This window comes from Pteropus medius, unplaced genomic scaffold (assembly GCF_902729225.1).
Source record: "Pteropus medius unplaced genomic scaffold, Ma_sr-lr_union100, whole genome shotgun sequence".
In the NCBI taxonomy this organism is placed as follows: Eukaryota; Metazoa; Chordata; class Mammalia; order Chiroptera; family Pteropodidae; genus Pteropus; species Pteropus medius.
In genome coordinates, this window is record NW_024347532.1 from 9,631 (window position 1) to 34,495 (window position 24,865).

General features: G+C 46.5%; 1 protein-coding gene and 1 long non-coding RNA gene across 3 annotated transcripts; both read right to left on the reverse strand.

Annotated features, from left to right (window-relative positions):
• Positions 1-3,984: 3,984 nt before the first annotated feature.
• Positions 3,985-19,266, reverse strand: LOC120614208 (ubiquitin-like modifier-activating enzyme 1). The gene is given in 27 exon segments (XM_039876991.1): positions 3,985-4,120; positions 4,283-4,383; positions 4,493-4,594; positions 5,102-5,293; positions 5,415-5,507; positions 5,741-5,829; positions 7,541-7,730; positions 7,846-7,920; positions 8,569-8,764; positions 9,013-9,077; positions 10,579-10,775; positions 10,874-11,039; positions 12,904-12,936; positions 12,939-13,061; positions 13,447-13,527; positions 13,618-13,722; positions 13,833-14,009; positions 14,137-14,201; positions 14,204-14,282; positions 14,367-14,464; positions 16,438-16,570; positions 16,682-16,768; positions 17,010-17,120; positions 18,473-18,607; positions 18,702-18,869; positions 18,958-19,020; positions 19,150-19,266. Coding segments are annotated over 27 exon segments (3,177 nt in total).
• Positions 19,267-20,073: 807 nt separating this feature from the next.
• LOC120614209 (uncharacterized) lies at positions 20,074-21,068 on the reverse strand. Of its 2 annotated transcripts, XR_005655886.1 has the most exons (3): positions 20,818-21,068; positions 20,369-20,444; positions 20,074-20,256 (listed from the first exon to the last, which is right to left on the reverse strand). It is a non-coding gene; the product is annotated as an uncharacterized LOC120614209 (long non-coding RNA). The 2 variants fall into 2 exon arrangements; XR_005655885.1 differs by having other exon boundaries at positions 20,074-20,444.
• Between the last annotated feature and the right edge of the window lie 3,797 nt (positions 21,069-24,865).

Here is a 24,865-nt window from a genome sequence, read left to right on the forward strand (position 1 = left end):
TTCGGTGGTTCAAGGGGCCATCATGGTTAGAATCTCACTAGGGTCTCCAAAAATGTTGTGGAAAAGCTGCAAAATCAGACCAGCAAAAACTAAGCAACATTTGGAGAGTTGGAGAAGTCAGGTTTATTAGATGCGGTTCCAGAGTAGCTAGTGCCCTGAAGATCTGGGCACTGAGCCAACATTACCTATATACAGGTTTTTAACATGAGCTGATTGATTAATTTGAATTCAGACCATTACAAACCTTGGGAGTTGCTATAGTTGCATGTAATAACATTGGTAGAAGGGCAGCGGATATTATGGGTTACTGATGGTTGCAATTTTATAGGAAGTGGGGGCTGCTAAGGGATACAAACAGTTACATTTGTTGTTCAAATAAATAGCACAAAATGCAAGTGAGTTCTTGCATGCAGTAAGCATATTTATAGAAGCAGAGCAGAAGGCTGGTTATCTTTTAATGAAAATTCCTAAAATTTGTCTTCACAGGCACCACCCAAAATTGCACAGGTGCAGCATTATTGCCCTTCTCTGGCACATGCCTGAAGGACAGTGGTGAAGAGAAGTCCTCTCCAGGGCAGATCTTCAAGGAATACATCAGTGTGCTCACCGAGCTTAAAAGAAGAAATGACCAGACATGTGATGGTGTGATTATAGAAGTGATTTCTGTCTTGTGCTCAATAGTTTAGTTGAATAGTGATATTTCCTGGAAGAACAGGTTGGAAAATCGGTGGCCAAAAATTAGAGGAAAAAGAATGTAGACAGACTTGTCTGAAACACGTGAAGACAGCGTGTCCTACGTGTATGCTCACTCAAGTGCGACCTCCGGCAGAGGAGGATTCTAATAATCAAATGCATAGGATGACCCATTCTGTCATGTTGGATGCATGGGTCAATCTATGATCCCACCCATTATAGAATAATTTCATAATCTCTTTCCCCGGCCTATGTCCCACTGTCCCATGGGCTCAAGGGATGAAGGATATGCCTGGACTCAGCAATAGGGAACTTTCACTCACCAAGCCTGATCTGGCTGTGCCCACAGCTGAGTGCCTAGTTTGCCCACAGGAGAACCAATAAGAGTCCCCAGTCCCTGGTGGCCAGTTGATTACATTGAGCTTCCTCCATCATGAATGGGGGAGTGTTTATCCTTCTCTGATTAAAAATTTGCCTGCTTTGTATGCAATTCCTTTGTATGCAATTCCTTTGCCTACCATGTGTGGACTGGAAGAACGCATCATGGTGGTCGACAACTCACCGTATAGCAGAAGGAGTGAGGCATGGGATCCATGCTCATGGAATTCACCATGTTCTCCACAATTCTGAAGCAGGCAGCCTGATGAAGCAGTGGAATGACTTTTTGAAGACCCAGTGATAGTGCAAATTCGGTAATCCTACCCTGCAGGTTTGGAACCAGGTTCTTCAAGAGGCTATACTGCTCTCAATACCTCCAACATATGTTGCTGCTTCTGCCACAACCAGGATTCCCGAGTCTAGGAACGAAGAGGTGGAAGAGGAAGTGGCAGCATTCACCATTGTCCCTAGTGACAGACTGACATTTGCTGCTTATGTGACCTTATGCAATGCCAGCCTTGACATCTTACTTCCAAAGTGAGAAATGGTTCCACCTGCAGACCACGTGATTTCACTGAATCACAAGTTAAGACAGCCACCCAGCCACTTGGGCTCCTGAGTCAACTGGCAAAGATGGAAGTTACTGTGCTGGTGTGGTGACTGACCCTATCTAAGGGAAACTAGAGTACTACTGCATACTGGTGAGGAAGTGTGTAGAACACTGATTTATCCCTTCAGGGGTCTGTGTTACCATGCCCTGTGATTAAGTTCATTGGAAAACTGCTAATGTGAGCCTATTCCAAAATCTCTATGTATTTCTATACCCATCAGTTCTATCTATCCATCTATCTAGCTGTCACCTGACATCTATCCAGCTGTTACTTATTATTATATGTTTGTCTTAAATGTCTCTAAAATCTGTTTATACATCTGTAAGGTTATGGAAAAGTTCCATACAAAATCTTCATCAAAATGTACATATATAGCTCCTATTGGTTGTTTCTTTGGAGAACCCAGAGTAATAACTACTACAATCCTAGTATTCTGAGAGTCCCCCAGCCCTCTCTGTATCCACTCACCCTGTGTGGTCTTGAAGTCCATTAGTTGCCTGCTAGATACCAACATCATCTTCATGTGTACTTCCTTGATTGGGTATTGCTCTCTTTGTGTTTGTGTCACACACTTGTGTACAGAAAGAATAGACCCCGAAGAAAGAAACAGAGCGGCAATGGTGATTCTAGGGCACTGGGGAGCTAAAACAAGGGAGAAAGCAATTCTTCTTCTTTCTCTACAAAATAAGAGCATAACAGTAAACAAATATCGAAGTAAACTGGTGGGCCTTTGGGTTTGACAAAATGGGCTGAGAAGTGAACAGTGTTACCAGGTTTCACGAGCTGTGTTGCTGTCAAATAGGACTCCAGAAATTCAGTGTCGATGCAGAAAATGAGCTGATACAGACAGAGACAAGGTGCAGGGAGAAATGATGAGTTCTGTTCAATGACTGCAGTGGCTCCTACCCTATGGAGACGTCTCATTAAAATTTAACCTGAAAAAAATCAGTTAATCACTCATACTAGGTTCATTTCAAATTCTAAATAGCTTTATGTGGCCTAGTACCTACAGTATTCAACAACAGAACATTTCCATACTTGCATCAAATCCTGTTATACTGTGCTAGAATTGAGCGTTTGGGAACTGTGAAAGTGAAGATAGCGGGCAGAAGAATGCAACTCGTAGGCAAATTTGTGTGGGTGCTCCAAGTGATAATGATGAAAAAAAGTGCCTGTGCTGGAAACCTCTGCATTTAACCTAGATAGCTAGCATTACCATTAAATAAGACACCGGGCCTAAGCCTATCTGCTCCTTATGTCTCACAGTCCATCTTCAGGGAATATGAATCCCTGGAACAACAGGCCAAAAAGATGGCCATTAGGAGGCAAGGGCATATACTGTGTCTAAGGGCTGGAGCTGGACCAGTCGAGGCTTAGGTTGGCACACGTTATGACAGGTAAGGTTCAGCAGCAGCTGAGCTCTTCCTAACACCCTGGGGGGACTGGAGCTTTTTCACTTCAGGTCCCTTACAGCAACGAACCATGCTTGTAAATGGTCTGGGAGCACCAAGTGAGGTGGGATACAACCAAACTCAACCCCCAAAAAGAAGGACCTAAACTCTGAGACAACAGCAAATGCATGTGCGACACATTACATCTCTGCTAGGTACCAAGCACCTGAAGGACATTCAATCAATTTACTCCTCCACCTGACAGCCTGTTATCCCTCTATTTTAAATATGGGGCATCTGAGGCACAAAGAAGGACTTGACACAGACTGTGCACACTGGCGAAACTGTGTTCAGATACCTACTGCAAGTTCAGACCTTTACTACCTCTCAAAACAAATAAGGCAAGAAATTGAAGGAAAAAAGGCAGGATAAGAACCTGAGTCAGATTTAAACACATGTGCAAGGATGGTCCTATTCTGTGGCCCACTGGTGACACACTTCACCCTAATTAGTGAGGACAAGAGGAAAAGGGAGCAAATCCCTATGCTAAGGAGAACAGTAGGAATTAATCTTCTTTGTCTTCTAAACCTGAATTTGGGGCAAATTTCATGCTGCTGGGGTGGGGATGAGCACTTTGGATGGATGATCACTTGAATCTACAGAGCTACAGGGGCCCCCACTACTTCACAGAGACAGACGGATGTGAGCTCTTGCCAAAACTTCAATTAACTATGCTTTATTAAGAATTCCAATTCTAAACAGTAGAAGGCAACAGTGGGTTAAAAATAAAAAAAAAATAATTGCAAATAAAAGGAAGTAAGGCCTAGGGCCTGGCTGAGTTCAGCTTCCGCCACAGCTACTAGGGATGTGTTGAAAGAAGCCTGAGGATGAGGACCAGGAGAGCAGAGGGCTCAGCAGAGGGTGTAGAGTATGTAGGGGACCTCAATGTCCTCACCGCTCTCATTGTTGCAGCACATCTCAAGCACCAGTGCCCACACGTGCTGGCCCAACGCTCGTTTGGACACACAACTAACGCTTTCTGTAATTCTGGGATGAGAGAGAAGAGGATCAGGGAGATAGAAAGCAGGCAAGAAAGGACAAATGGCTAAAAGAAAGGAGGGGAAACTGAACAAAAGTGGCGTAGCTAGAAGTTGAGACTCCCACCCCACCACACAGGGACTCCGTCAGCCTGCCCAGTGAACAACGCACGGCTGATCCAAGCGTTCCTTGAGTCTGGTCGCTGGCATGAAAAAGGAGTAGAGCATGAACACTCCTTGGGACAGCATGGTGATCTCTAATTTGTGTTCTCTCTGGAGATGGTGGGAAGGAGGAGGGACCATAGCGTCACTTGAAGAGTACTAGTCACCTGCATACTCCATCTTCACAGCACCAGGGTATTGAGTGAAGAAGAGGCTTTGCCTTAAAATAGTTGAGGAACTGTCTGAGGGTCATCTCTTTACTATTAGGCTGCAGCCCCTGTACCTCAAAGCGATCCCACAATGTCCACTCTTTGTTATTGTACTGTGGAACAAAACAAAAGGGAGTGTAACAGGGGCCATCCCAGATGCTTTTACCCACATCAGTTAACTTGATGTGTGAAATTAGATCAATCACAACGCTCTTTTGTTCAAAAGTTGTTCCTCCTGTGACCCCATTTCATCATGAGTAAGAACCTGGCACTTTAATAGGGATACACAAGGCCCCATACTGTGGAGACCCTGCTAATTTCTTCTTGCACCTCCCACACCCTTTCCCTTCCCATTCAATACTCTCTATCTGCTGGCTCTCTCCACATTAGTTCCAATACAGGCCAGTTACTTTGTCTACGTTCCAAAATCTTTATGATGAATTAACAAACAGTATAGGTAACTCAACTGTACAAAGCCTGGCATTTTGAGGCGATTTGAGAAACACACAAAGACACACACGTGCGCGCGCGCGCGCACACACACACATACAAAACGTCACAGACACAGCCTCAGTCCCTCATGGGTAAGACGAACAGAGTGCATACAAGCAGGCCGCCACCTGGTGACGAGGCATGGCAAGGGGCTCAGAGAAGGTGAAGAAGGGCAGGGCCAGGTTGATGAAACTGTTCTTATAGGACTCAAGCTGTTGGTGTCCCTGTACCACCTTGTAGAGCTCCAGACACATAAGGCCAACTAGAGCTGCTGAGGTTGTAGCAAGGGCTGGGATGATCTTGCCTGCAACCAGCTTGCTCTGTGAGACAGAAGGTGACTGAGTAGCCATTAGAGACAATTAGGCACTACAGAAGAGGCCAAATGTGGCAAGACTCAAGCCTGGGAATGACTGAAAGATGACGTCTCTAGACAATCATCACCTTATATCAGTCTGCAGGGGGAATGTAATAATTTTCTGCTCGGAGGCTAGATGCAGCCACCATGAAATCCATGTGGAAGTTGCTGTCATCATCCTGTTGTGAGCTGAAATGGAGCAAAGAAAGAAGAGACAGAGTTAGAGAGAAAAACAGGTTCTTGTCTACTGGGCACATGAGTATTTTCCATGTCGGTACCTGACAGATCAAGCAAATTCTCTCCTAGACCATCAAGGGTGATCAATGAGCAATGTGGCAGGCCTATAATCCCCACACAAGCCTAAGATACCTCAGCCCACCCTACTCTGCCAAGAGGTACTCCCTCATAGCACCTTCTCAAATTTGACTGGGTATATCTTGAACCCAGAAAGCATCTCTGGGCTGGGCGGCATGGCCTTGAGCTCCTGCAAGCGGGTATCATCTGCAAGGAAGGAGTGAAATGTCAGTCCTTTAGGTCCCATTCCAGGTCAGAGACTGAGACCACAAGGCAGGAGCCCAGGGTGGCCAGAGTTGTTCATGTAGATAAAGGATCTGAAAAGAAGAGGCACTGTGCAAAAGTATAGTGGGAAGGAGAAAAGGTAGACCAGGAAACACTTCAGAAAAGACAGAAGTAAAGAGGTGTGGAGATTTGAAGAGAGAAGCATCTGCAGACCCTGGGGAACTAAAATGAAGACATTCACAAAGGGTGATGTAGACAGCAGCACTATTCACAATACTTAAGAGGTGGGAGCAACCCAGTGTCCACTGATAGATGAATGAAGGAAGAAAATGTGCTCCACCCATTCCATGCAATGTTACACAGCCTTCAAAAGGAAAAATAATGCTGTCACGACAACACAGATGGACGTGGAGGACATTATGCTTAGCTAGAGTCAGAAAGACAAGTACCACATGATTCTGTTTTACATGACAGATCTTTAAGAATCAAAATTGCAGCAATAGAAAGCAGAATGTTGGTGGCCAGGGCCAGGGTGAGGGGTATGGAGTTACTGTTTCATGGGTAAGTTTCAGATTTACCAGAAAGTTCTAGAGTTCTATTGCACAACAATTTGCCAATGTGCTTAACACTCTTGAGCAGTACACAAATAACTGATTTATACGGTAAATCCTACATGTTTTCGTAATCAAAAAATTTGCAAAGTCACACAGATGTAGCTATAAAGGTAGCCGACCTTGAAGAGGATGAAGAGGGAGATGGAGAGACACAGAGGAAGATATAGGGTGAAACAGGAGAGAGATATAGGAAAGATAATACATGAAGAGGCATTGGGGGGAAATGCAGACAGAGAAGAGGAGAGAAATATGGAAATGGATAAACAGGAGAAAATCTGAAGAGGGGGACCAAGGGAAAGAATGCTGGAGATCAATCCAGGAATGGTGAATGAGATGGGAAAATACTGGAAGAGGAGACAGCCAGATACAGAGAGCACATGAGTACGAAGTTGGAAAACAAAATGAGGAAGATAGGGTGAGGAGGAGAGAGATATAAAGGGGAGAAAAAGGATCTATACAGAGAGAAGATCCAGTGTAGAGGAGGACTTACAGAGCATGAGACAGGACAGCAGGGAGAGGGAGGGAGAACCTCTCTAATGACTACCTGGTCACCTACTCCTGGTCACCTGGTCTGCTACTCAAAGGAAGCTCATTGCTAGGAAGGTTGGTCATAGTTATAGCTAGAGAGGTGAAGAGAGGTCTTGAGAGAGACGAGGGGAGATATAAGAAGGCTAACAACAGAGTAAAGATGTAAACAAAAGGAAGTGGAGGAGACCTGCAAGACCAGGAAGAAATCAAGGAAGAGAGGATACTAGTGGAGATCATGTATCTCCCCCGTCCCCATATACACAGAAGAAGAAAAAACTGAAGAAAAAGGAGCAGAAAACAAAGTAAAGACTCTCACAGAAAGGAGATGAATAACTCGTCCTCCTGAAAGTCAGACTGGGAGGGAAGAAAGTAAAGAGCGTGACAGAATCTGCCTTTAGCAACTATTCTTAATTTTGCTGGAGGAAGCAAGGACCAAACGACAGTGGGGGTAAACGTCAGGCCGGGCAATGGCAAAACACAAGTGAAGGGTCTTGGATGGACAGGGGAGAAGTGCTATGGTTGTTTCAGGCCAACTGGCTAAGCACCGTCACCGACAGAGGCATCAGCGTTCTGTAGCTCCTGTTCAGAGACGTAGATCTTGATGCCGGCCTTGGGGGTGAAGTCGGGGACCTTCACGGACTGTAGGAGTATGGCCACATCAGCTCTGCCCTGGGAGCCCAGAAGCCCATAGGTCTGGGCAAACAGGTTGGCGGTAGCCATCACGTAGTCCAGATGCAGGGACTAGAAGACAAGGTATGGAAAGATGAGCATATCTGTCCTCGCCTGGGGAGCCTTGGGCTCCTTCGACCCATCTACTTTCCACCCGACCTCAGGAGACCCTAGGGAGGAGACTCACATTGTTGATATCAAAGGTGAGCGGGTGTGGACAGCGTTCGGGCCCAGACCAGAACAGGGCTCCTGAGCTTGTTAGCTAAGAGAATAGAAAGGTTTTTGGGGAGCAGAACCTGAGAGGAGAGCTCTGACAATCCTGACTCCTCATTTCAGCCCTGAGGTCCCAACTCACTATCCCCAGGCACATGTTTTGTGCCAGATATAGAGCTATTCACCCACTTTACACACTCCCAGGTACTGTACTGACTTAATTAACCTAGTAACTGAGTAAATCTCAGTTCATCCTCATAGAAACTTCCATGAAATAAGCCATCAGTACTCCTACATCACACCTGAAGATAATGAGGTACAGAGAGAAATCACGTGACTTGCCCCAGGTCAAATGGACCTGGGATTTGCTTGAACCTAGTTCCTGTGCTCTTAACTCCCAAAGTTCTTTCCTATCGTCTCTGCACCCTCAATGGGAATGGGAATCGGGTGTGACTCACCTTATACTGAAGATAAGGGAAATGGAAAACAAGTCTCTTGCTTGAGACAAAGTGCATGCAGTGGGGGTAGAGGCAGTCAACAGCACAAAGCCCTGGCTTAATGACTTTATTGGAGCTCCACGCCTTGGTATGCTTGCCATGGCTGGATTAATGAGAGTGAGCCATGTCAGCAACCTGTAGCAAGCTCCCTATTTGCAGGCCACGTATTCTGACAAATGGACCCAGCAAGTATGTAATACCTGGTCAGGAAGAAAGTTGTGCAGCAGCTGCTGGATGTTGCTGGAGTACTGGGTGTGCCAGTGGTAGCAAGCCCAGGTCACACAGTCGGCCCAGGTGCACGGCCACTGCAGCACCAGGCTGTGCTGCACAGGCTCCAACACCTCCAGGGTTTGGGTGCCTGCCAGCCATAGTGTGCACTCCATAAATGTAGAGTCTCTATCAGAGATCAGAGGGGTCATGAGGGCAAGATTGCACAGAGGCGCAGGAGTGGGCTTATCTCCATGGAACATTAGTCCTAAACCCCCAATCAACAGCATGGAACATTAGTCCTAAACCCCCAATCAAGCATTCGTTCGGTCAATCACAAACTGTGCCAGGTGCCGAGGGTTACAGTAGTTACAGCGTGTCTTGGCTGGTAGGTAGGAGACAGGCTGAAAGAACATACAGACAGTGGGATAACTCACATGAGATACTGGTTCACATTTTCTGCTGGCTGCTTAAAGAGGCTTTCAAACTCATCCCGAGTCCACTGCAGACAGAGTAAATAGATTACATAGGGTATGAGAGACAAAATGCATTTCTAAAGGCATGAGTAAGACCACTGATGAAGAAAGCAAACACAAAAGACATATCTACTATGCTAAGCTGAAGAGAGAAAAGCAGCCTCCCAAATGCGGGTCCTCTAACTTCCCAATTCCCACCATCTCAATGTAAAAACCTATGACCTTGACCTCAGAGAAAGTTACACATGAGTATAAGTGTGCGAAATTTTTAAGATGTAGGTACCTTATCCCTGGCGTGTTGTGTTATGCCTCAGTAGGAAAGGAAAATATTCACACCAAAAACAGCATGAATGATCCCAATCAGGCCATGGGGACTGGGCAGAAATTCTGCCAGAGGTTTTGCCCTCTGAGACTTATGGGGTCAGTAAATAGTTATTGGGTGAACTGATCTGGAGCATCTTAATACTAGGGGTTCAGATCCCAGTTCTGCCATGGTTTTCAACTTCAAGTATACACGCAAGATAAAACCTTTCAACTCTGTTCCCTCATTTCCAATATAGATGGTTAACAGTACTATCTACACCCTATGAGGTTGATATGAAAGAATGAGCAACTCGTACATACTTAAAGTACATATTCAGTGGGAAGTGCTTCACAAAAGCCTTGTGAAAAATACTATTGTCAGCCACCTTTCAGAGATAAAGAATCTGAAGCGAAAAGAGGTCAATTTGAAGAGCCTCATGAGAAGTTTATTTTAAAAACTTTATATAGGCCTTCTTGCACGTTGGCCAGGGAGTAACAGAGCATCTACCACACATACATGGAGGGGAAATAGAGAAAGGGACAAAGGCACGAATATAATTACATCTATTCTGCAACTCTTGGAGTAGAAGAAAGTTGAAAGATCAAAGTATTTCTTCTCCTACCCTATACTTCCCCTAGACTAGACCTAGCCTCAAACATTAACAATCACTTTGATAGTACAATGGATTTTCTTAGGTTGAAAGAGGACTGGAATTTTGGTTAGGTTTTGAGTGCCAGTTAACTCAGTATGTTTACTCTGTCTGCCTAGAGGATATGTATGCTGTTCTGTATGTATGTACACAAACAGTTATCCTGACAAACCAGCTGTTAAATGTGTTTTGGGTAATAGTGAGGGGAATCTATATATGGAATTGTTAGAGATTATTAAATAATGAGCAAGGATGATATTAAAGATTAATTATGTTTAGCAAGAACACAGTACTCTTTAATTTTCAGATATATACTCATTTACATAAAACACTTGCCTGCGTGTTTCTAAAACAAAAGTTTTAAAGTTGAAACATGAATCATTTGAAAAGGTTTAGCTGCTGTGGGAGGTGAGGGAAAGAGGTTGAGGAACAGACACAGGTTACATACACTGAGGCTGGCGTCATCTGAATATGGTTAAGAGGTTAGTGGCTGAGTGACTGACCAGGTGCCACCTAAGCCTTATTATGTGCCCGGTGTGTCTTCTACATCTCTGCTCACCACAAGGCTGATCACCTGCAGGGTGTGCTCAACGGCATTGGGGAAGTTCTTCAGCGTGCAGATGGGAATGAGCTTCTCAGGAGAGTCTTGGCTGGAGCTATATGACTCTGTCAAAAACAGGATAACCACTTGGATGTTGCCCTTTGTGCCCCATGTGCATGACTCCAGCAGTGGCTTATGGTAAAAGACACAGCGACGGTCCACGTACATACCTGTGGGGAGACGGCAGGGGTGGGTGATGGAGGGGAAAATGCATTAGAATAGGTCATGGCGGACAGATACTGCCCCCATCACCCGCCTCCAAACTCACGGGCATCCACACTGTCCAGGGCACTGGCCACACCATCCAGGTTTTGGAAGAAGTCGTCATCATAGATATGCTCTGTGTCAGCGCTCACACGGTCCTGATGACTCATCACACGGATGTGTGGATTTAACTGACGCACAGCTGCAGCAGCTGTATCAGACTTTGATTTCTGGATGCACACAGAGGAATAAAGCTGTCATTCACACAGTCACTCAACCAACCTGTGCAAAGCTGTCCTGAGGACTGATTTATCTGATGATGGGAAAGACCTAGATTCTAAGTACAGGAGGCCCTTAGTTTAGTAGAAGAGATAGGACTGTCAAATACCACACAGTTGAGGAATGTGACAAATGAGGCAAGGGGTGAGTAGAAAAGGAAACAACAACACAAACAAGAGAGTGAGTCAGATATCTGTTCTGTTGCCTATCCAACTTATTTTTTTAACTTAACAGCACCCAGAGTTAGGGTACATTCATACAAAGGAAACCAAGATCCTAGTACAAGCACATATAGACTCCGTGAAAGCCCAAGTCAGGTTCCTTCTTTTTCTGCTCAAAACCCTCCGCTGGCTACCACTTTCGCTCAGGGTGAAATAAATGGGCCTCTGCTACTTCTCCCACTTTATCTCCTACTGTGGTCTCCTCCATTTGATCTCTCTGTTCCTCAACTATAACCATCTCGGGGTTTTGTTCAGGCCGCTAACTCTGCCTGGTACATTCTTCTTTATCTTCCTATTCTCCTACATCATCGCAAGCTTTTGTGGAAATGTCACTTTTCCAATGAGGGCTTCATTCACTACACTGCAAACTGCCCTCCATCCCACTTTCTACTCTTCATTTTTCACTGTTGCTATTTATAGCACTTTTTAACTTTCCAGTGTTAATGATATACTTTACTAACCTATTTACTTTCCAATGCAGAAATTCTATGACATAAGTCTTAAAAAGAGCTTCTGGTACATGTGGTTCGGCTACCAATATTGCCTGCATTAGAAATTTCAATTGAGAAAATTTAAAAATATTACTAGTCTAATTGAAAGTGGAATTTTCCCATTACATGAGAAACAACTGCACAATACAAAACTTCGGTAACAACAGTCAAACCGTATTAACATTTCTGCAAATCTGCTTTAAGTCATACAATCTCTTAGGACTGCTGGATTCTCCTAACTGCCACTGCAATTAATCTGATCTGTCGTTTCTTGCAGCGTACAGGGATTTCCATCTCACAGAATATTTTAACACTGCTTCCAAATAAGTGCTGATATTTAAAAAACACATCAAAGCCAAACAAATGATAATGTTTTAAAGCTTAGCTGCAGGGTAGAATCTGGAATACATACTGCTTTATTTTGCATTCTGAAATGATCTGTAGTGCACAGATCCTTAGCATCATCATGAACTGGTCGTTGGCCAAAGTTTGTGTCACTGAGTTAGTGAAGACTTCCTAAAGTGAAGTGAACAATTCCACTTTCACCTGATAACCTCAGAACGAAATACACCAATAATGTCTTAATTTCTCTTAAAAGGACTGTCATCTTGTGGACTTCATGAAAGTGTGTCATGGACCTTCAGATGACCTCACACACATTCTGAGAACCTCTCATTTAGTCTGTGTCTTCCCACTACACAAGGGTAGGAACTGTTCTTCTGTGACCTTATGTATTCCAAATGTCTATAAAACAGTACCTCTTAATTACATGATAAAAGGGGAGGAAATGACACTGAACTTGACTAATCCTTCCCAGATAAGATCCGTCTATAACCAACCATGCTTCCATAGTCCCTAGGCCCACATCAGCAATAACAGCAAAAAGACAACAAAAAGATGAGGGGAGTGAACAATGACGAATGAAGTAAAAATATGTATTTAGTACACAACAAAATATACACTGGAAGCAAGAATTACATGGTAGAGAAAAAAGTGAGGGAATAGCAAAAGAAAGATTTGTGAAGATTTGTGATAACAAGACAAAAAGACAGGAGAAAGAGTGAGAGGAACATTCACCCACTCACCATGCCTGCCCCACTCACCGTGACATCCCGAGGCCGGAACAAAAACTGAGCAAAGTCAGGTTGGAATTCTCAATGATGTCCATGTCTGTAATAGTGACTGCCCCTCTCTTCCCACAGCCTAGACCTACCATGGCAAAGTTCTTGAGCAGCTCACAGCCAACGGCCCCTGCATCCACCTAGGAGGTGCACAAGGAGAGAGACAGAGGCTGCTTAGTGAGACTGAGTGTAGCGAAGCCACTGGGTGAAGTCCTCTATCCCCTCAATCCCCCTGTAGAGACAGCAAGAGGGTATGAGTCTAATACTCCACAGTGAGGTCCCAGGGCCATAAAGTCCAAAGGTCACTTAATGAAGGAGGCCATACAAAGGAGAATAAAGGAGACCACAAGAAGAGAATACAAGGAGACATATCTAGCTTGTCCTAGGTATGAAGAAAATAAAAAAGGAGATGAGATGAGGATATACGAATCAAGATTCTCCCTCGTGAGATGGGAGGAGAATCCAATTAAGGTGGCCATAGTCTAGGAGAGATGAAGGTAGCTAGTGCCCATCGTGGTCACTCACCAAGAAGTAATTCTGCCTGCCCAACTTCTCTTGCAAGTCTGACCCAAATACAGCCACTTGCCCATCGTAACGGTTCTGGCACTGAGTCACATGAAAGGAAGAAGGTCAGACAAGAACTGTATTACACAGACCCGCAATAGTATGTCTTCTCCATGGGTCCCACCCACATACCGGGAGACACTGGTCCTCTGTGAGGGCCTCTTTGTCCTCAGGAAGACACTCAAGAGCATCAAAGTACAGCCAATGCATAATAGGCATAAACTTCCCAGAGCAGACCTGGGCAAGGGAGAGGAAGGAAATGTGGTTGCCAGTTAATTAAACCTTTAAGACAAGACAGGGAAGCATCCGGCCCATCCCCAGCCCTGTCATTCTCTAACCACACCAACCTTCATGACCTCCTGGGAAGCCAGGCCCCCAATGAAGGCATTCATAGGTGTCAGGTCTCCAGCAGCCACGTATCCCAGTTTCCCAATGAGCTCTTCATCCAAGTCACTCTGCTGTACTGCTGGCATGGCTTGGGCATTCAAGGTCTGTGCCAGGCTCATCGGTTCTGCTGCATCCTCCTTATAGGGCAGAAGGGACCAAAAGGGAACCAGTTAGGCAACTGTGGGGACAGGGAAAAATGGATGGGAAAGTAGACAGATGGGAAAGAACGGTGGGGCTTTGGACCGAGGGCACCCACCCACGAACCTCATTGTGGGGCCGAGGGGAATGACTGTGCTGAGCACAGAACTGGTGCAGGGCCTGGAAGCCATGTGCAGCTGAGCAGGGTGAGAGGACTTGGTGAAATCTGTTACCACAAAGTGTGGCCCTGCCAGTGAGGCTGGCAAGGATTTCTGTAAGGAGAGATATCAGGCTCTGAGAAGTGAAAGACCTACATGTGCCTGCAACCCTAATGCTCATCCCCGACACATTCTCACAAAGCTCATCTTCTTAGGTACTTTTACATGACTGACGATGCCTCCGTGGGTGTAGTCAGAGAAGCTGGAGGTATCACAGATACTGAACACATAGGAACCTAGGGGAATGAACACGACAGACGGGTATCTGTTAGTCCATTCACTAACTCTCCTGCCCTACCCACCCCCTCCAAATCAACAGCACCACCAACAACAATGTAAAAGCCGTCTTCCCACAGCTTAGATGTTGGAGATCTTGGCTCTAAGCCCTGTTCGGACATCAGAAACCCCTATCCCTTCTGCTCCAGACCTACTGCAGACACAATAAATCCCCTAGGCCTCAGTACCATATCTGAAAAGATACTGACACACCGATGCTCATAGCAGCATTATTCACAGTGACCAGGATGAAGCAACTAAAGTGTCCTATGATAGGCGATTGGCTAAAGAAGCTGTGGTACATATATACAATGCAATATTATTCAGCCATAAGAACAGATGAAATACTGCCATTTGCGACATGGATGGACCTCGAGATAATCAAGCTAAGTGAAATAAGCCAGACAAAAATGGTTGAAAATCACATATCACATATGTGGGGTATAAATCTAAAAGCACAAATGAACAGAATAGAGACTCATGGACATGAACAAAGGTCTAGTGGTAGAGGGAGGGCAGAGGCAGAGAGAAAAACAAAAAAAAAATGTTAAGAAAAATATATATATAGTATTTAAAAAGAAAACACATTAAAAAAAATTCCCAGTCCCTGGGTCTGTGCCTTAAGTTTTCAAGAAATTTATAAATTTGGGGGCCATTATTGTTTCCAAAACTTGTTTTAGCCCCATAACTTGGTTGGCTATGTGCAGTTTTCACACATAGAAATGTGTGTGTTTAATATCTTCCACATTATCTCCTTAATGTAGTCATAATTTTCTAGAGATTCTTTGTGTCACATGAACATATTTCAAACAGCACTTTTAATGTTATTGCTCTACTGATTTTATACAATGGATGTATTAACAAATTAACACATCAAAAGATGAACAAATTGGACACAGTTAAAAGAAAATACCCAATATACAACAAACAGTCAAAAAGCAAAAACTCAAGTGAAAACAATTGTGACCACTAACTTCAAATTTGATAAAATCATAAACCCACAGAGAACATAAATTCAATAAACAAGCAGAAAAACAAACATGGAGAAAACTACACTAAAATACACCATAATCACATTGCTTAACAACCGAGGGAGAAAAGCAGCACGTTATTTACAGAAGAACAAGGACCAGAACGGCAGCAGGCTTCTTACGGATACTAATGCGAGCAACATCTTTAAAGTAATAAAAAAACATGTCAATCTGGAACTCTACACCCCGCAAAAAATATCTTTCAACACACCTGCAAAATAAAGACAATTTCAAGCTTAAACTGTAAAGCTCAATGACTCACCACCAGAAAAACCCACACTATGACAAATGTTAAAGGGCATCCCTCTTATAGAAGGAAAATGATACCGGATGTAAACCTGGATCTACAGAGAAGTAGTACACTGGAAATGGTGACGTGTGGGTAAAAATAAATTTTCTTCTTTCTTCTTAAATCGCTTTAGAAAGTTAAATACCGAGACAAAACCAATGTATTAACAAGTTTCAGACGCACAACAACAATGATGAACAATAGCTAATGGTGAACCACAACCTGGACATTGTGTTGTGAGGCCCTTTTACACGTGTACAGTGAGAAAGGATTACTTTGAGACTATGCTAAGTACACTGAAAGTTGTATACCACATTTCTAAAGCAAGCACTTAAAAAAGATACAAGCAAGACACCAAAATGGAAATCAAATCAAACGCCAGTGGTATAAATCTCTTCGGCCACTGGTTCAACACAAACCTCTTTCGTAAGGTCCCATGAACACAGTCCTCCTAAGTCCTAGCTCAGATGTCAGAGAGGCCACTCCACTTGGCCTCTGGCACAATTCAGGCTACCGATATGCAGTCACCTCTTGGCCTCTGGGTGAGCGCACAAGCTAGAGTCACCTCTCATTTGCTCTAAGCAACTTGTCATTGCCCTCAGCCCTGGCTTACCCAGAACGTTGATCTGCATGGGGCCGGTGCCGTTGAGTTCATTCATGCCCTGGACTTCTGTGAAGGAGACAAAGTCACCGCTCTCGAATCCATGCCCGACCTCATCCAGGCAGGTGACGACACCAGGGCTGTCCTGGTTGGAAGAGAAGTGAGCCTCAGAGATAGGCTCAGGGCAGCAGAAGGGGACAGGAATGACTACTACTGCCCACTTCCCTGACAGGAACTCTGGGGACAATCTCCTTACCTTGGTAACCATAGAAACCATAGCACTGAGAGGCTGCTCCCCACTGGAATCCGTGAGGATCATTTCTTTGCCAAAGACACAGAACAACTGCTTATCGAGGGAGACAACATGCAAACAGGTTTTCCAAGTGCCCTCTAACATGCACTGAATTCTGGCTAGGCAAAAAGCCCATCACTTCTGGCAACCAGGCACTGTTCATGCCCCCTGGGGAGAGCTGAACATGCAGAATCAAAAACCTAGCCATTTGGGGTGGGCACGACGGTAGTGGGAGCCAGGGGTTCTGGGTTTGGGCCTGTCAGGGGTTGGAAGGGAAGGGAGAAGATGGCACTCACCCATACAGTCCCCGTGTATCTGCCACCACCAGCTTGATTACATGGCTGTGACAGAACGCACTCACCTGCAGTTGTTCCTCCAAGGGTGTGTCGCTAAGGACTACCACCTATAAAGAGAAGAGAGGTTGTACACAGGGCCTAATTTTGGGGTTGGGTAGGGTGGAAGCAAACGAAGGAGAAAGGCACGCTGGGGTGAGTGAGGTGTCAAGACTCAAGTTCTGCTGCTTCAGCCCCTTTTTAGAAACACTATTTGTAAAGTATCCATATGTGTCATACTAGGTGAGTGAAAGACCCAATGAAGAAGAGGAATCCTCAGACTATGACAAGAAAGGTATAGAGGTACCAAGAGGACAGAGTTTGGAGAACAACTACCTAACTTCTCAGAATAACACTCATCCTTTCCTGCCTAAACTCTAGGAGACAAAGAAAAATAAGTCACACTCTGCTTCTGCTCAAAGTCTAGGTTTGCCTGCCAAACCCACATTCACTTGCCTCCATTTGCAATGACACACGTGGACCTAGAGGATGTCACGCTGAGTGAAATAAATCAGACAGAGAAGCCGTGATACCATACGCTCTCACTTATAAGTGCACGCTAAGAACCAAACAAATGAACAAACACAACAAAAAACAGACTCAGGTACAGGGAACAAATCAGTGACTTTCAGAAGAGAGGGCGGTTGCAGGACTGGGTGTGAAAGGTGAAGGGTGAAGAAGTACAAATTAGTAGTCCTGAAACAGTCATGGGGATGTGGAGTACGGCAAAAGCAGAGTAGCCTGGAATACTGTAATAGCTGTGCATGGTGCTGGGGATACTGATTGGAGGAATTACCTCATCAATTATATAAATGTATAAGTACTGTCCTGTGTACTGGAAGCTAATAAGCAAAAAACCCCACCCCCAATTTAAATAAAAAAATAAACACACCACACGCGTAGCCCCAATGTGTAGGGATGTCTGAGTTTACTTCCTCATTCACCAGGATAATCTCCCACTTCAACATCACAAGTTCCAGTACCCTGACCCTCTGGGAAAACCCAGGCAGCGCATCGGCACCTACAGCTCCTCCTTCCCATCCAATTATTTAATAAATACCTATATGAAGCTTTCCACATGCCAACTGTTATTCTAAGTGTTTAACTTTAACACTCATAGACACTCTCATCAGTTTTGCTATTGTTCCTGTTTTACCGATAGAAAAACTAAGTTCACTGTCATACAACCAGAAGAGCTCTCACAGACCAAGGCAGTTTGGCTTTCAGCGTTCAGGGTTTGTAACCACTCTATCAAGACACGTCTTCTCTCCTGAAATGGTGTGTGTTCCCACAAGGACAAGTCCAGGTCCTTGCCCCTCAGCCTCCCAGGACAAAATCTGACACACAAGGCTAGCCCAGTAAATGAATTCTAAACAAACAGGCCAGTAATGGGACCTGAGAAAATCAGGAGGCTCCAAGGTACCTGTAAACCACTAAGGAAGTCTTCAACGAGGGCACCAGTATAGGCTCTGACAGACACATAGCTGTTAAGCTCAGCAAGGTGGGGCTGTGATACCTCCGCCCGGTTTTTACCGATGTCCTCCTCCCGCAGGTAGAACTACAAGAGGGTACAGGCAGAAAAGAAGTGAAGTGGATGCAGAATCCAGTGGGGCTGGTGCCCCATGCAGGGGGAGAGAGTCACAAAGAGGTACCTGGGAGGAGAGATCACACCACTGGGCAGTGCCCTGGTCGTGCGGGGTGACAGCTTTGACCCCAGCAAGGATGATATTCTTGTCAATCTCCACACCTAGGCCCCAGAGGCCTGACATCAGCACACTGGATGTCTGGAGATGCTTCACTGCCTCATGGCCCACACATACCTGACACATTACAGGAGACCCTGAGTCGAGGTTCAGCCCAACCAACCCTATGCCTTGTCCCACGTCCCATCCCAAGGCTTAGGCATACTCACAGCTGATGGGAGTAGAGACCTTCGTGTAGGTATGCTTCAATGCCCTTTTTTGGCATTCCCTAAGAATGGAGGCAAAAAGGAAAGTTTCAAGGGGACAGCAGAAATGGAGCTCAGGCAGGTGACCGAGACATTTTCCTGCCCCCCATCCTACCACTTTGCCTAGGTGTCTCCAGGGAAAAGACACTCACGCTGCCAGGGCCTGAGGGCCCTTTGAACATCACAGAATAGGCAGAGGCACAGGGAGAACTTGGTTTTGAATCCGGCCCAGACACACACAGCTTATTGGATGGTGGCAAACTGGACATCTGAGAGGTCAGAGATGGTCCAGATGTGGTAGGCTTCTCTTTTGGTTAGCGGCAGCTCTGGGGAAAACAAATACTTACAACTAGTAGCACCATTTTGAAAGGAAGAAAGGGAAAAATGTGCTTGCCACTAGGGCTGCTTCTGAGGGGGCACAATCAGGAGTCTGACCTCAGGCAGTTTAGGCCTAAAGACTGACCGTGAAGACAGTAGCTAAATGCGGAAGTCAGGCTGGGACTCTGACCAGCAACGCCGGCTGGGGCCCACAGAAGCTGAGTAGCACAAGCTGAGGGCTTTCAGAACTGAAGATGATGGAGACTTTGAAAGGCTCCGAGGGCAGGCTGTGAAGAATGGCACAGAGCTAAGGAACCTTGTCAGTTCGCATTTGAATGCAGACTTAGAGACCAAGGTGAGGCTGGCAAGGAGAGTCACCGGTACGGGCGTTTAGGAGTAAAATATGAGAGGGTGTACAAGGGCAGATGCTGGTGGGAGAGGATGTGGGGCTGGGGAACCATGTGTGAGGTGGGAATCCCTGTCCACACAAGTCCCGCCTGGTACCTGGCCCCACGGTTAAGTTCTGAGGGAAGATAACTGGGGGTACCGTGACAATGACACTGGCACCATGACAAACAGAGGACTCTCCAAAAGCAGACACTGGGAGCGGGTCTCTAGCACGCGTTGGAACTACAGTGGTTTCTGGTGGATGGCAGTAAGGTGGACACAGAAGGTGAGGCACTGAGTACAAATGCTTCCTCTAGAGATGTCTCCAAGGTCATCGAGAAAGAAAGACGTGCTGAAAAGCAGGTGCTGAAGGCCTTACCTCAAGGCCAAGGGAGGGGCGGATGTTTGAACAGAAAGGCCCAGTCCAGGGATCCCCCTGACAGAAGAGGCTACAGTCCCAGGGGGGCTGTGAGGTAGGGGCCTCTGACAGAGAGCCAGGCCCAGGCCTTCGTTCACGGGGTCTGGTTGGTCCCTCTCGTCGCCTTGAAAGGTGACTGCAGGAGCAGATGGGCGGGGAGGAGAGTGATGTCAGGAGAATGTGGAAGACAGCTCTCTTCTAGGGGAAGCAAAGGCCACAGGCACCCTCCCAGGGCTCCTCTGGCTTACCTTGCGAGCTGCGAGGACGAGGACCCGGGGCCGGCAGATGACCCTAGAGCACACTGACCGCACACTGACGGGGAACCTGGTGACACAGGATGCCAGGTCACTGAGGGAAAAGGTTCCCGGCTGGGGGCGTCGGCCCGGAGACGCTAAAGGCAGGCAGGCTGTGGTGTCCTGGAGCCCAAGGTCAGGTCTCTGAAGCCGACCAGGGACGGCAAGTGAGCGCCCCTCCGAGCGCTCCCGAAACCCCTGCCGGGCGCGGCACCGAGAAAGGCCGTGTGGTACCGAGGCCGCTTTCCGGGGCCTGTCCGCCGCCCACCGCTCAGGGGGCGGAAACCAAGCGCGGACGCCGCCCTCCCTCTACTGCGCCGTCTGTGCCGACAGGCTGCCGGAGCCCTGCGGCCGCCACCGCCCTCCCGCCGCCTGGCAGCCCGGTGCACCGACGCCTCCTTTACCTCAACCGGAGAGACAGGACGGCGGCCGCGGAACCCGAAGCCCAAAGCACGCGCCTGCGCCCGTTCGCCCGCGCCCACCAGGGAGGCACGCACGACGTCCTCAGCCCCGTGGGGTTCCTCACGTTTGCTGCGTGCGCCGCGGGGCTGCCCCCGTCTGGCGCCAGCGCCCGCCGGAAGTGAACTGCGTCTGAGGAGCTCCGCCCACCTGCAGCCGGCGGTAATGGTAAAGCTGAGTGGCCACCCAGGCAGGCGGTGGGCGCAGACATCCAGCCCTTTGGCCATGTGGAAAAAAATCCCCAACCAGACCCGAGAAACACCAAGCAGTTACTCGGACACAAAAGAGAACTCAGGTTTATCCCCATCGTCCCAGAGGTGGTACTGCTCTAGATCTGAGCAGTGGGCTCAGCTGCAACATTCTCAAATACTAGAATTTTTACACACGCTAATTGGTCAGTTTGAACTCAAACCCTTACAAATGGTGGGAGCTGCCATGGAGACTGCAAGGAGTAACATTGGTAACAGTGGACGCTTTCACTGGCTGCTAGGGGTACAAGTAGCTACATTTGTTGAGCAAACAGCAAGTAGGACAAAGTGTAAAAATAGCTGTGCAGTGAGCTTCTGCATGCAGCAAGCCCATCTACGGAAGCAGAACAAAAAAGTTGATTAGCTCTAAATGAAAATCCTGAAATTTCCTCTTCATTCCCCTTTCTGATGTCCGCTTAGATTCTTCATAGGGCATTAACCTCTTGATCTTCCCATTGATCTGCCAGTGTCAGGGACTGGTCATTCTATTGTGTAACAATCTTTGCTGTAGTCTTACTTCTTTCAGCAACACGAGTACATGACTCAGAATACACACTCCTCTTCCCCGCGCCCCCAGTGTCTAATTTCCTTCCCTCCCCAGTGTCTAATTATAAGGAGTTCCAAGATGAAATGCCTCAGCTGTTCATAGACCAACCAGCTTCCGATTTGTGGCTGGAGCAGGGCATGACAATCTCAAGTGGACTTCTGCTGCCTCCAAATTGTGACTGGGAGTGCTGCGTCAGGAAGAGGTTCCGCAGTCCAAGTCTCCCGGCTTTCCGGAGGTGCTGCCCTTTACCAGGTGTGATGGATCCACGGGGGTGATATCTGCAACTTTAATAGCAGTGCAAGTTCTAATATAACAGTGTGAGGGCCTGTCCATCTCGGCTGGAGTGGATTCTTTTTCCAATCTTTATCCCATACTTCATTCCCTGGCTGAAAGGGGTGGACCCAATTCTGCAAGAGGATAGGGGCTCTTTCTAAAGTTTCCCAAGTGATGTTGCAGAAGATTTTCCCTAAGGCCTGAAGGTGTTGTGACATTTCTAAGTCACCTATAAACCTTAGATCTCCTTTTAACTTCCCTACCAATGGGGGAGGTCTCCCATAAAGACTTTCAAATGGGGAGTAGCCTGAAGGCTTTGGGGTGCATCATGTTCCAAGTAGAGCTAGAGGCAGCATATCTATCCAAGGTAGCTGGGTTTCTTGACAAAGTTTCACTAGAGTGGTTTTTAGAGTCCAGTTCATACATATGACATTCCCTGAACTTGTGGCCTATAGACTGTGTGGAGCTTCTATTTGATTCCTAGAGCTTTGGATAAGGTCTGGACTATCTCAGATAAAAAGGCAGATCCATTGTCTGATCTATAGAGAGAGTAGTCCATATCTCAGAACAATTTTCCTCAGTAAGGCCCTCGCTACTTCTCGTGCCTGTTCGGTGCACATAGGAAAGTCTTCAACCCATTCAGAGTAAAGCAAACCAGCGCAAGCAAGTATCAGTGGCTCCTGCAGGGCTTGACTTCAGTAAAGTCCACTTCTAGGTCTTCAAAGGGCATAGTTCCAGTTGTTTGCACCCCTGGATTAGGCCTCGGCCTTTTTTCAGCATTATTTCATGCACAAGTCACACACCTAGCACTGATCGGGTATAAAATAATAGCAGCCTAACAGGTTTTCTAAAGAAGTCTTCCCCAGGTGACTTAATTCGTGGTGTTGTTTTACTAGCTGAACTGCCAGCGCAGCGGGAACAAAGAGTCTCTGATCTGCAAACTTCCACCAGCCCTCTTTCTTTCTGGTTCCCCCCCTTCACTTGAAGCCCATTGTTATTCATTAGTGTATTTTGGGAATGGAGGTAGTTCTGGTGCCAGGAGAACCTTGGAGATTGGTCTAGGATCCATTGCGGCATTTAGTGGATGGGCAGCTTCCTTTGCTGTTCGGTCTGCTAGTTGGCTTCCCTTGCTGACAAGGTTGAGTCCTCTCTGGTGACCCTTGCAATGAATGACTGGTACTTTTGAAGGCTTCCAAATTGCCTCTAGTAGTTGGAGGAATTCTTCTTTGTTCTTGATTTTCTTTCCTCCCGCCATCAGTAATCCTTTCTTTATCAATGACTCCATGTATGTGCAAGGTAGCAAAGGCATACCTCGAGTCGGTGTAGATATTGGCCCATTTCCCTTCAGCCTGCCGCAGTGCTGGATGAGTGCCCATAGTCCGGCCCCCTGTTCTGACTGGCCCTGTGGTAAGGCTTCAGCCCTGATTACCTTTTTCAGTGGTTGTTATTACATAGCCGGCTTTGCGCTGTCCTTCATGGGTGAAGCTGCTCCCATCTGTGAACAAAACTAGTTCTGGGTCCTGAAGAGGAACATCTGTCAGGTCTGGCGTGCTTGAGTAAATTTTATCTGTGACCTCCTCACAATCATGGTTGGGAGTCCCCTTCTCAATGGGCAGAAGCATAGCAGGGTTCAATGTTCATACGGTTTCAAGACGAACTTGTGGATTTTCACAAAGCAGTCTCCGATAATGAGTTATTCTGGTGTTGGCTAGCCATTAATGTCCTTGATTATTCATTAATGCAGTTACAGCATGGGTGGCCTTTACATTTCCATTATGTCCCAGCATTTTGCTTCTCTGCCCAGGATTACCATGGCAGCTAAGGCCCGAAGGGTGGTGGCTATCCCTAGCCACCGGATATAGCTGTTTGGACAAATATGCAATTGGGCGTTGCCATAGACCGACCATGTGAGGCCCCTCAGTGCAGTGTGATTCTTCTCATGTATGAGAAGTTTAAAGTCCTGTGTCATGTCCGGTAGTCCTAATGCTGGGATGCTGGTTAGGAGTCTCTTTATTTCTCTGAAAGACTTTTCTTGTTTGGAACCCCAGACCGGGTGATCTTTTCCTGGTCTGCAGTTCCAGGTCTGTGGCCTCATACAATGGATTGGCAATATCAGAGAAACCTAGTATCCAGATTCGACAGAACATGGCTGCCCCTAGGAATTCAGCCCCCTTTCTTGGTGTTTGGTTGGGGTATTGAGCAGATGGCCAATTTCCTTTCGTGTTTAAATACCCGACGTCCTTCTGAGATAATGAAACCAAGGTACCTGACCTCCTGTTTGCAGATCTGAGCCTTTTTTCATGACACCTTGCACCCCATGGTAGAAAATGGGCCAGCGAGGCTTTGGTGCCTTTCCAGCAATCTCTTTGGGTTGGGGCTAGCCATTAGTAGGTCATCTACATGCTACCTTCTGGGCCTCCTGGTCATGGTTTGCAAATACCTTGTTTGCAACCTCCAGCAGCTGGGTGGCATTCATTTCAACAAAGCCCTCTAATTTTTGAAGCATGTGGAGGATGTCAGTGAAGGACTGGGCCACAAATGCCACATTGACCTTGCACTAGATTTCTCATGCTTTAAGGTCCAAAGGATTATACACCCAGAACACCTCTTCCCTCCAACAAAGGAAACCTGAATAGGAGCTGTCTCAGGATCCAACTCAGTGAGCGTATTCCCTTTGATCTCACCTTGGTAACTCCTCCACCTGTGGCCGTTTCTGTTGAGTTGATCCTTTCCTCCTATGAATAGTTAGTTGTCAAGTGGCACACCTCCGCAGTCGTCTAAGCTCCCCTCCACCTCAGCCAGGCCGAGCGACTGGTCCAGCAGTTGAAAGAGCCTATGTGGTTGAAATCTCACTGGAGCCTTCAAAAATGTTGTGGAAAAATCCCCAAACAGTCCAATGAAACACCAATCAGTAACTCAGAGATA